Raw genomic sequence first — 12,410 nt, forward strand, 5'->3', positions numbered from 1 at the left:
TTCTGTGCAGAAATTATTTCACAATTTTTTAAACAGCATTCCTCAGCATAGTTGAAGTATTCTATAGATTATATTTCTTGCACTGTATAGCAATGGTATAGTAACTCCCATCATGATAAGCATGCATGTATACATGTTATTCTTGTGTTTTGTTATTGTGTCCATCATCAATTAAATAAACTCTGTAGGTGTGCATTCTTCATTGTCTGCCGGAAAATTTGAATCCACCATGATCATCTTTGTTTCAGAGTCTGTAGGTTGTTGGTTTTTTTCTTCTGCCTCTGCCAGGAAGTGTCACCAGGGGCATTATTCTATTTTGTTACTACTTAAAGCTAGGTTCAGTCTCCCCTAATGTCTCGAATACACATTATTAGGCTGCCTGCAAGTTGAAGTGGAGATGCAGAGGGAATAGTAAACTGTGGGTTGAAATTTAAGGCACTGTCCTGCAGATATTTCTGGAAAAACAGTCCATTTATCCCTTAATTCCATTATGGTGCCCCACGGTCGGCCAGTCCGCACCAAGACAAGACTGTCCACTCTAATTTTTTGACAGGGAAAAGGCGGGCGGTAAAGGTCAGCATAACGGACAAACTCATCTTCAAATCAGACATGACTGTGGATCACATACATGGGATAGAGCGAAGGGGGAGCGTGTTTGGAAAAAGGGGGGCATCGGAGTAGGAGGAGGGGTGTCTTTGCGTGACACATGCCCGATTTCAAGGCGGCTATCACCGCCACAGAGGCGATGCCATGCCAGGAAACTGCTGGTTGATTGGGTGATCTCCCGCGGTACTCTTCTCCCTCCCCCCCCCCCTTTCCTCCCTTTTCACATGCCAGTTTTCTGAATCAAAAAACTCAAAGTGAGCCAGGAGAAAATTGTGGGGACAAATTGGCTTACGGTACCGCGATGACTCGTGGTCTCCGTGTCAGATTTTGAGTCAAGATTGTATAGGACTATGCAGCAGCTCTGGCTTGGCTTGTGTTTTATAGCCAGCTCGCTTAGAACTCTAGGAGTATAAGGGGGGAAAAGCTGGCCGGCAAAGCTCCTGTCAGACGAAAATACACCCAGCTATCGCGTCACGCAATGACCAACTTCCTTCGCTGAAACCGTGGCTCCGCCGGAGAGAATCTCTACCCTCTCCCAGCCCACGTGTGCACATGTGTCACGGGTTTCACCAGCTATACACCGAAGGCCCTCCCTCCTGTCACGGCTGCTCCAGTACTTCCCGCTGGGGGAGGGCGCCCTGTGCCAAAATGCGTACTGAGGTGTCACGCTTCGCCGCTTCCAACACCACGGAACATTCACCCTCTAACCGTATTTGCAAAACATGAAAAATATAGGCATTAGCCAACTTGAATTTCCATCGGATTTTTCAAAATCTTAATTCTATTTCACAAAAAGATCACGAACGTGGAAGGGAAGGGGTTCTCAAAAATAGAACTAATTCTCTCTAACGAATATAAATGTAAAAAGCTTAAATAGCAATGGTGCTATTGAATTTCCATTACAATATGTTGACAAGACTGTGCCAGTGTGCAGTATGAACTCTATTTGATTATCACGAAAAACATGGAGTATTATCTCTATCTCCGAACTACTATAGTTATGTAGACTTTCTCAGCAAATTGTTATGTGTTGCATAAGTCAGAATAATTATGCATGCCTCATATAACCCACATGGTAAAGGGTCCTTTTCAACATAGCTTTATACACAGCTTCCATCACTTCCTCATTTTGCAAGTTCATAAAGCAAATAATTTACAAAAATGGCTGTATTACATATCAAAAACAATTTCTGTCAACTCCTGTAAGATTCTAAATGCAATTAACAAATGCTTCTAGAAGTACAGAGTGAAAATTCATCAAAAAGCAGTAAAGCATAAACATCCTGCAATGCTATCACTCGAAGAGGCAAAAAATAAATGAAGGATGGGAAATTTGGAGAACAGTACTAACTTTCACTGCCAAACTAGGGGTTAGGTTGATGCAAGATTTGGCATGTGCTTCTCTGCTGCCTGATGGTATCTAGGCTGAAACTTGTATGGGGCTCATTAAAAGAAGGATTGCAAAAGAGGACAATCACCCATGAACATGGTTGCCATGCCATGGTTCACATTTATTTGTCAGGGATTACATGATACAACGTATCACAGTTGTTTCTGGGTTAGTGTCCAAACAGTAGAAGGGGGCCTCTGCCCTACTAAAAACTTGGCTAAAACGACACGATGCCAGCGAAAATTCATTTCCATCCCTCAGCCCTTTCTGCTTATCATCATGGTTTGCATATGACTTTCTGGTGCCTAATTGACCAGGGGGGGCTGACGAGGCGCAAATGGAAAGCACGCACCCAGTACAAACAAATGCAACAGGCCCTGCGAGCACACATGGTGAGGGGCCCCCATACATTGCCTTTTCGGTGCTGGGAGCAGCCTGAACTTATCTCCCGCTGCAAACACAAACCATACTCGGGAAGCCAGACGCTGCCAAGAGAAACACGCAGGGTCCTTGCTGTCACTTCCATCCACCAAGACAATAAGATTGCGATATGCATCACATCTGATCCCTCTCTATCCTATCTCTCTCTTCCTTTATCTCTCCCTCTCTCTCTCAATATATATATATATATATATATATATATATATATATATATATCTCAATATATATATATCTCCCTCTCTCTCTCAATATATATATCTCTTCCTCTCTTTCTCGCTCACTCTCACTGTATCTGTTTTGAATAGCCCTAATCCGCTGCAATTTGTCCGTCCACGATGAACTCACCGAGAGCCATTTCCACATTCTCTTCCGCAGATAACAGCGGGTAACGTGATTGCTGGCTCTCGCTTTCGCTCCGGGATTCTTGTTCCTCTCTCTCCTCGCTCAAGATGTACTAGTAATACTCTGAGCATATCAAACCATATGCCTTTATCTAACCACCATCTAATCTTTTATATACAGTATATACAGTACATATGGTACAGATAGATGTATATATATCACTATCTTTTTTGTATCTGTATACCCTTTCCTCATCTACTCATATTAACCTCTAACCATGGACCTACACATGCCCTAACTACACCTACTCTTCACTTCATCTGCCACCTTACCTCATTCAAGCAACTACCTCCTCCCTCCCCCCCCCCCCCAAAGAACAGGAGAAGTGATTCACAAATTTTCCTTTCCCCTACATAAGTGATAAAACGGAGAGAAATTCCAATTCAGAGCACTCCCACGGCAAACACGAGACCAAGGAGCTAGCGCCGGAGCTCGATGAATCGCTGATTACACCGTGGGCCATCAGTTCTCATTAGTCCCCGCTAATTAAGTCTTAATCAACTTTCTTGGAGCCAAACCTGAATCTGAAATCGGGTGAAAGCACTTTGCGCTGTTGTCACTTTTCCTGAATCACAGATCAATTCCTGCGGACGGGATCTGAAGGAGCAACGGGGGGATGGGGTGTCAAGGAAATCAGCACAGATTCAACAACTATTCTCCCTCCCCCCTCCCCTCCTGAGTAATTACAAGACTTTGCTCTGCCTACACACCAATGGATTAAGCAGCACCCAGAAACACCTTGAAGATTACCAAGGCTTGAAATTTGAATCAGGAACAGAATGTGCAAGTTTCATTTCTTGATGAGCGTGCATCAATCTTTTCTTGCAAGTGACATACATCCACGACAAACAGCAGCTGGAGTCATACATTCTTTTTCCTCTTGGGACTGTCTCAATCAAGGGACTATGTGGTTGTCTTGCCATCCCCACACACACTGCTAAAGCCACTACCATTGTTTACTGGGCAGAAATTTCCCAGTTTATGTTTTTAGAGCCAAAACAACAGAGAAAATGATAATGACAGTCTGTTGTTGAGCCTTACTGTCTCCAGAATGAAGCCCCCTATATTCAATCCAAGTATAACAGAGAGAGCCATATTTTTTAGCATCCTTCAAAACATATGCCATAAAAGTGGATATTTTCGCACAAGTAATTTTTCAATATCTGCCAAGTAGGATGAAGTTTATGTGTTCTTAATTCCATGGAATCAAGACATAATAGAGTGGTACATGACAAGAAAAAAATATTCATGTGCCTGTATTTTCATGCAAGTTTCTGGTCGAGCAAAATGCATTTAAAAATCCACACCCCGAAAATTTCCACTTTTACATTAAGTGCAATCTACCAGCTTACTTTCAGATACAAGTATACTGGATCCTGCAACGCATCTTACTTATTCGCAACAGAGATCGAAAAGCCACCTACAGATTGGTTATGAGTTGATGAATAGAGTATATCAAGCAAAAACAGCAGTTCATATACCTCATTACAACTGGACATAGGGAAAGACAATTATGAAATTCAAACGTTCACATGATTTTAAAAAAGAGTTGTGGTGGTTGCAACCCCCACATACAAGTTAGATGAAGTAATGTTGTCATTGTATCACAATGAGGTCTTCCAATGGTTGGTACATAAAAATGTTATAAAAGTCAAGTGTTTTGGTCAAAAATTCAGCAACTGTACAATTCCCTTCCCTTTTAGAGTCATCATTACTCAGCTATCACAACTCTGCAAACATCTGATATGAAGGATACAACTCATTCCTCTTAATTTCATTTCAAGCAATGGGAATGAATAAAGTGGTGGATGAAGGTCAGTGGGATATTTGTGAGGCATCATCCAGCATCACTTTGTCTAATTTGCATAGATGACTCTGATTGATATTCACTGTTCTGAAAAAATATTTTCTATCTGGTTTACATGAAAATGTGACTAATCTGCTTGTTTAATCTTCCTCAAATTATCAAGTCCACTGGATAAAATTGTGAATTCTAATTTTCAGTATCTACTGGCCCAGATTACCAAAAAAGAACAAATATCAGGAAACTTAGGCAATGGTTGTCTTGGTTTAGATCCAGCTTTGTAATGGCAATATTTTTAGCCGATAATAAACAGGAGCTCAACTTTTTGATCCCAGCAAAGGGTTCTGTGATTCTTGGCTGAGGGAGCTCTCGTGAAGTAGACATAATTTCCTGTCCTAAGGTGTAAATTTGGAAGTTGATTCCCAGCTCCATACAGCAGCTCCAACAAACTTTCTCACCTAATTCTACTGCCAATTTCATGACTCACCATCTTTTCGACCAGAAGCACACCAGCATGTTCAAAAAACAATCACAACAATTCCTTTGAGTCCCTTCCAAAACATATAAAGCAACGTTTAGACAGATAATTGTTTTCCTTGAGCGGCAAGATAACATCCATCATGACTCTACTTGTATCCTAACCTAACCTAAACAAAGCATAGATCTGTCTATAGGTCCTTGAGACACTGTATATAAAGGGAAGGGTTTGCCAGTGTAATGAAAGATAAAACCATCAAATAATTGTTATCGAGTTTCTTGGGATAACAAAGAAAAAAAAAGCTATGCTTCGTACAAATAAAAATGGAAATCTGGCACTGACAAACAAAATGTGGATTACTTGAAACCTTCACAACATACTGTAATTAAAACATGGCAGTAACATACAAACTAACTAAACCATTGCTGAAATCCAATGTGTATTACATTGTGGCAAACTAGACTGGTAGACTTGTTCATAGGGAAGGTGGCCAAGACAAACATGGATCCCTATCCAGAAAGCTGTGATTGGTTGCTATCCTTACAGAAAATTGACTGGCTTGGAGGCTAACATTCACTTGCTGATGGAATAATCATAATGGTAAGAAATTTACATAGATAAATAAATAGACAAATACATGAATATATATATATATATATATATATATATATATATATATATATATATATATATATATATATAAATCTAAACATAACTGCTCTCATAGAGACAGAGGAGAGAGAGAGAGAGATGAGACACACACACACACACACACACACACACACACACACACACACACACACACACACACACACACACACAAATATGCATACACTTAGTCCCATCCATAGATATATCTGTGGGAGAAGAGCTATGCACTGCCCGTATTAGAAGCATGAACTATCTAGGCATCAAATCTATTATGAGGTCATCACCCCCCTCCCTTCCTAACTGCAGCCTGCATCGAAGCTTAGATAATCTGCATTTCAAAACTGCGAAGATGGAAATAAAACAAACAGGAAAACCCATTTCAAGAGGGAAAACGGAACGGCAAAGCCCTTGTCTGATCGGCGGTAGTAGTCGCGTATTGCGGGAGATAAGAGCACATCTTGATTTAGATCAGGTCAGCGCCTGAATCCGCGACACAAAGCTGCACTCTCGGATGCCATCCAGAGATGCATGAATAGAATGGGGAGTGTAGTCAAAAAAAATCCTCACTGAGTGCGATGGGTATCTGCAGGAACTAAAAAGCTGCTAAATAATTCAATTTTGCCATCTACACAGGAACTCCGTCAAATCAAGATGGCCGACTGAGCACAAGTTCAACTTTCCTGAGTATCATAAAATAGCAGAAGGAAAAACGCAGACTGTGCATACAGTTGTATTTTGTTCACATTTGAAATCACCAGTTTTGTAAAACTTGAAATCACAACATTATATGGATGCAAAAGCTCACTGTCGGAATGGATCTGAACCAAAAAATGCAACTTTCGCATCCAGTTGGCAGATGGAATAGATCAGGCTCAATCCTGAGGGGGTTGGGTGACTAGAATCCTGAGTACAACAAAGAAAACCAATTTAATGCCATAAAACCAATCAATGGATAACAATGTTCCCTATTTGAAGAGCTGAATTTGATGCCTTCGGTAATGAAATATGACTTCTTGAGAAATTCAAGTACTGGTTCCCCTTCATCTCAAGGACTGTCAAGAAATTATTACAAAAAAAAAAAACCTCATAGAAATTTGAAAAATAAAGAATAAGAGAAATCACTCCTCCAATAATTGCAGTGTATTCCATATACTGAAGTGGTTTCAATTTGGCCAGCTTTGCACACATAGATGTATTGAACTACATTGTAAAATGTCCCACACAAACTACTGTGAATAGAAGTAGATTTTTTGTTTTCATCTCGATCTAAAATTACCTATTTAATTCGTTTGGGGGAAAGGCTGGGGTGGGGAGTGGGAGGGGGACTTTCACTAGGGTTCAATGACTTGAAAGGAAGAAGGCGTATTGCTTACCTAGCTGATCCCAGAGTTGTCTGTGTTTGTCGGTCATGGGCGTTCCTTGCTGTCGCCATAGCTGCAGCCGCGGATCCACCATGAACTGCTCCGTGATGAGCGTCAGCATTCGCGCTCCGTTGGAGTCCCTAACCCGTAACATTTCTCGTACCTGTGTCGGGCGAGGTGGAGAATCGCAGATGTAATTTCTAATCCGCTCGCGCTGTTTCCCCCTACATGAAGTAGCCTGATTTAAAGACTTAATTTGTATTTCTTTTGTCTTGGTTGCGCATCATAGTCATCTTGATGAATCTGTACTGACTTACATTTACATTTACTTGCTATATCCATACATCATGTCAATTATGTATTGTTTCTACATTACGTGTTGTTAACCCTTTGTACACTTTGGGTACTGATTGGCACGGAAAACCCCATAGTGTTGTAGTCCCATCAAAAGTCCCTGGCAATGAAAAAAGGTTAACATTGTTTGAACACCCTTCAAATTCCATGACAACGTGAACAGAAATAATTTGAAAAGGATGACTAAATTTTGACCTATGTGAGAAGCAGAAATAGCATGATATCAGCCTGAAGGCAAGGACAAACAAACCCAAACTACCCTTTCATATGAATCGCAAGACATTCAGTTCATGGGGAATATTTCCATCGCAGCACGATAAACATTACAATTTCATTAGACGTTGATGCGAATTGAAGCAGTAAACATAACAGGATTCAACTGGATGAACGTGACAATGTCTTGACATGTTTTCCTTTCAAAATTCAAGCCATCTCTGGGGTATCACTATGACAAGGGGAGGTTTAAAGTATCAACCCCAGCATGAACCACTGCTGAACATATGAATTCCTCCGAGACTTACGAAGATGTAAAACCAAGAGAGTATGAAGTCACAAGCATATCTAAGGCAAACAAACATTCTTTTCTAGACATGATTACTCCTGACCCTAACCAACAATATATGGACCTTGTCACTTCATTTCCCTGTGGACATCTAGGCTGTTATAAACTGAACAAGACTGGAGTTAATGTCACATAAACACACCTTGTTTCACATACACACACACTGACATGTAAATATTCACATGCACACATACCATAAGTCCCTGGGGGTGGTGGTGGTGGGGGGGGGGGGGGTGGGGAAGATATTTGCAACCTATCCCAATCGCAGATCTCCCTGGAGAACGGCGCCAAAAGACGCACCGCTCCCACAAATTATGTGAGCGACGATGACATGGCAAAACAAAATGTGGAACGACTCGGTGATACCGATTTTTTAATGCCACGGCATTGCAAAAAAAGACTGCGCACAGGTTGTAAATCTCGGAGCAATCCATCACATTTTGGCGTTTTGTCACAATAACATGTCAGAGATAGGAAAACCCTCACTCATGCAAGAGTGGCACCGTTCAAGAGAAAGAAGTGCTTACTCTAGGTTTCACACTACTCTCTCTGACTGCCCGGCATTTCTTCTGGTTTAGTGATAACAACACATTCATCATGCCCTCACACAAAATTAATTTCTTGGCAACAGTTATTATCTTTTCTACATGGGGGGGGGGGTGAGGAGTCAATGTACATCCCTTGAATCATACCTAAGATAAGCACACCAGATGCAACAGTAAGTTTTGATTCAGTTGCACATATTTTCAAACATTAACAAAAAAAAGTTGAATGCAATGTCCTGAAAGGATTTCAAAGCTGTCTCATCCTGTCTTTCTTGTTACCTGAAAATTAGAAAAGCTACTTATATCTGCACACACACATACACATGCTCATCTTCGAGAGCACTGTATACTCAATCTATTGTGCTTTGTTTTTGTTATGTAGTACAGGCCTGGACTTGCAGAATGACAGCCACTGGCTGAGCAAGTTCCTTTTATCACCATATTGAAATAAAATTAAAATTAATGAATGAATGAAACAAGGTCCTAGTGCAGAAACATAATCAGAGGAAAAAAGATTCCAACCTTCAAGTTAAAAAAAAAATGAAAGTTTACTCAAAAGAGAGATTATGCCTCCAAGAAAATGCCTAAACAGAACCTTCTTCCTTCTTTTTCTTCTATTCTTTTATCTATTTATTTCTTTAAATTTCTAGTAGTTGCCTTGGGATGGAAGGGCAGCCAGTAACAAAAAATCCCAGTGCCTGGAGCAGAGAATAGCTGGGTACCATCCTACATACCATACCTTGGCAAATAGTGAGTTCAGTTGTTTCCCCGAGTCATAGTAGCTGCCCTGCTGCAGGTACAGCTTCACTTGTTCCTGGACCTGTTCCTCGTCCAAGTGCCAGCAGCTGTCGTCGTCGATGCTGGCCCCCGCCGTCGGGTCCGGTGCACCTACGACACGGGGAGGAGGAGAAGGAGGAGGAGATATCATACAGGGGGAAAAGATTATGAATCGGACTCATTTTAGAACTAACGGCGGTGATGACAAAACTCTTTTCCTGTCGCATACGCCTACAAATTATGAACAGGATTGTCTACATTTTGTGTTGTTTATTGTCTTGCTGTAGTTACTGTTGTTACTCCTACAGAGAAATAAATGCAATTAACAGTACATTTTCTACCAATCCACCTGAATACCAATGATTGTGAATTTCACTGATGATGACATGGGTATCCTGGGCTGTAAATAAATATTTATGAATTAGAATACATCGTATATTAAACAAAAGGCAATGTTTTTGTTGTCAACAGGCATTCATGCTGCTAATTTTCTGAGAATGATCAATAGTGTTCTTCTCCATATCTTCTCCATGTACTGCAGGTCAAAGCAGTTTAAATGTCCTCTCTGAGTAATATGATTTTGTTGTGTGTGTGCTAAGTAGCATAGTTGTACACATTCTCTTCTACCTGTTTCTGGTGCATAAAAATTGGGGGAACATTGTGTTGGGTAATGTTCACGATACCATATTGGAATGACACTCTAATGAGTGATTACATTAGGCAAAGAGTCAGAATCTATGACAAATTTCTGCACCAGCAACTGATGGAATTGTATAATTGCAGGGCATTCATGAGCATCATTTACATGACAAGTGATTACAGCAAAAAAATTGATTTTTTTTTTCTCCAAAACATGACAATTTCAGAGCCTCACATTTCATGATTGCCGAATCAAAGTTCACAGATTAAGATCACGGCTGTCATACGGAGCAAAAAGCTCAAAGCGGCAAGTTGATCCCTCTCTCGCAGCGGATTTGAGCATCATTTAGGAAGTGAAATATTTCCTGGTCATTAGCAGATGTTGAAAGATGTTGATAACTAACTTTCTTGCCACTGATAATGACGCTGAATATTCCTCTCAACTATCGTAGATCGGATGCTCAAAAAGGGAAAAAAAGAAGAAGGCAACCATCGCACAGGAAATATGAATGAAACTGAAAATATCAAAAGGCACGGAGCTTCACAATTCTTGCACACTCCACAGCGGAGCGCTGCACAATTAACCCTCTTTCAACCCCACCGAGAGAGGCATCGCAGGAAATTCATTGTCCCCTTCTATTCAATCAATGGCAGAGCGCGATTCAAAGGCTGGCATTTCGCCGAGAATCCAGCGCACCGGCTCTCCCAGTGTCTCCGCCGGCGTCACTGCACCACGGCGACGTCGTTCGTGGGCTTTTACCCTTTTGCGGACAACAATGCGCAGATAAGTTGATGTCAGGAATGTAAATTTCCAAAAGAGTCGGAGGGGTTTTTCACAGATTGGCGACGTCGTGGCTACCTGGAAATGCCAAGGCTCTGCCTATTGACAACCTACCACGCACACAGAAACGTGTACATGTCAATGTCCGTCTATGACATGATAGCATCCATTCCATTGTAGCTCCATGGCTTTTGTTGTTGTCGTTGTTTCTTCTTAAGAAGCGCTTTGATGCTATCCTTGGTCACGCATCTTTTCATCTATTCATGCCGTGTACTTCCCGTTCCAGTTACATTTCTAAATGCAGCCCCGCAATGGAGATGGATTCCTCTTTTATGCCAACAGGTGAACTCTGTGTGTGCTGTAGTTACGAAAGGTCAGTGTGTGTAAAGGGCGGAGGGAAAATGTGGCCATTTTGTCAGTGCTGAAGGGCAAGGTGCTCTAAAGGAGAGCAGACGGACGGAAGGAAGGAAGATGTGAGACCAGGCAAGCTTGTAGATGCCGGAACACTTTCATTCTTAAATCTATCAGATAAGAAAATTGATGTTCAAACATTTCACTTACCGGTAAGCATCCCCTATTTCAATGATGTAAATGTACGTTTACATATCTGTATTGTAGAGTCATGTGTTGGATGTTGTTAAACATAAGCACCTCTACAAATACAGTGGAGTTTTTGTGTTAGTATTCGCTTGGTTTTACAATGGCATTCGTTAAGTCCGCTACAACTATTTTTAGGCCCCGTGTGAAAGATTGAAATCAGAAGGTTTAGAGAGATCTTTGGTGGTAAGGGACCCGACTACCTCAGCATGTATGGAAGCAGGCATTATCTCTCCTGTCATGTGAATCGAGATCCTGCACGGGTCATGCACTGGGGGGCTCTCCTGCACCCCTCTCTTTTCTGCGGGGTCTGTAGTCACGCAGAGAGCGAAAAGGGGGGAGATCTACCGATTGGCAAGGAGCGGACTCTTGGCGCGTGGAGAGCAGAGATTTCTAGCCGGCTCTTCCCTTGCAGTCGTCGGAGAAAACTGTCGCAGCTCCTGTCGCACGGCAGCTGATCAGCCCATTTCCAGCAATTTCCTGCCAAAACTGAGGGGATCTTCCCAGACCCATTCCCCCTTACCCCATCCCCCCTTTCTTCCTCACTAGCTGACACCCAATATGCCTATGTTCTACTCATGGTATTTGTTTCTAGGCTTGTGCCCTCATTGGAAAGGGGGATTGGAAAGGGGGGTTGGAGGGGGGATGGGGAAGGGGGAAGGGGAGGGGAGAGGAGGGGAGAGAAGAAAGAGGGGTGGGGAGAAGAAGATGATAGAACAGGTGGGATCCAGGGGAAGAGTTCAGAGAGAAGGGGAGGATTGCATGAGGGGTGAGGTGTCAGGGGTGAAAGGTGAGGGTTGAAGTGAGAGGTCAAGAAGATTCTGACAGGAATACACTAACTGCAGCACATCAATGTTATGATCATTGTGTACACATAACAAGTGTAGGTCAAAATAAAGAAAATGATAGTATCCACTGAATGAAATCCAACCATTTTTCCCCCTCTGGAAATTGACAAGTTTTCAGAGTTTGATGTTTTACAGACAAGAAACTCAGATGTGGTCGGTGAAAAGAGAATACAT

The 12,410-nt window shown here is 41.8% G+C and overlaps 1 protein-coding gene across 1 annotated transcript in view; it reads right to left on the minus strand.

Annotated features, from left to right (window-relative positions):
- Positions 1-12,410, minus strand: part of LOC139727337 (zinc finger SWIM domain-containing protein 5-like) — a 97,641-nt gene that overhangs the window by 38,797 nt on the left and 46,434 nt on the right. The window contains exons 3-4 of the mRNA XM_071638294.1: positions 9,334-9,482; positions 7,146-7,296 (exon numbers count right to left, since the gene is read on the minus strand). Of these exons, the coding sequence (XP_071494395.1) occupies positions 7,146-7,296; positions 9,334-9,482 (300 nt within the window). The remainder of the gene's footprint in view (positions 1-7,145; positions 7,297-9,333; positions 9,483-12,410) is intronic.

Source organism: Diadema antillarum, unplaced genomic scaffold (assembly GCF_040938485.1).
Source record: "Diadema antillarum isolate AM-2024a unplaced genomic scaffold, OU_Dant_1.0 seq00000126_RagTag, whole genome shotgun sequence".
Lineage (NCBI taxonomy): Eukaryota > Metazoa > Echinodermata > Echinoidea > Diadematoida > Diadematidae > Diadema > Diadema antillarum.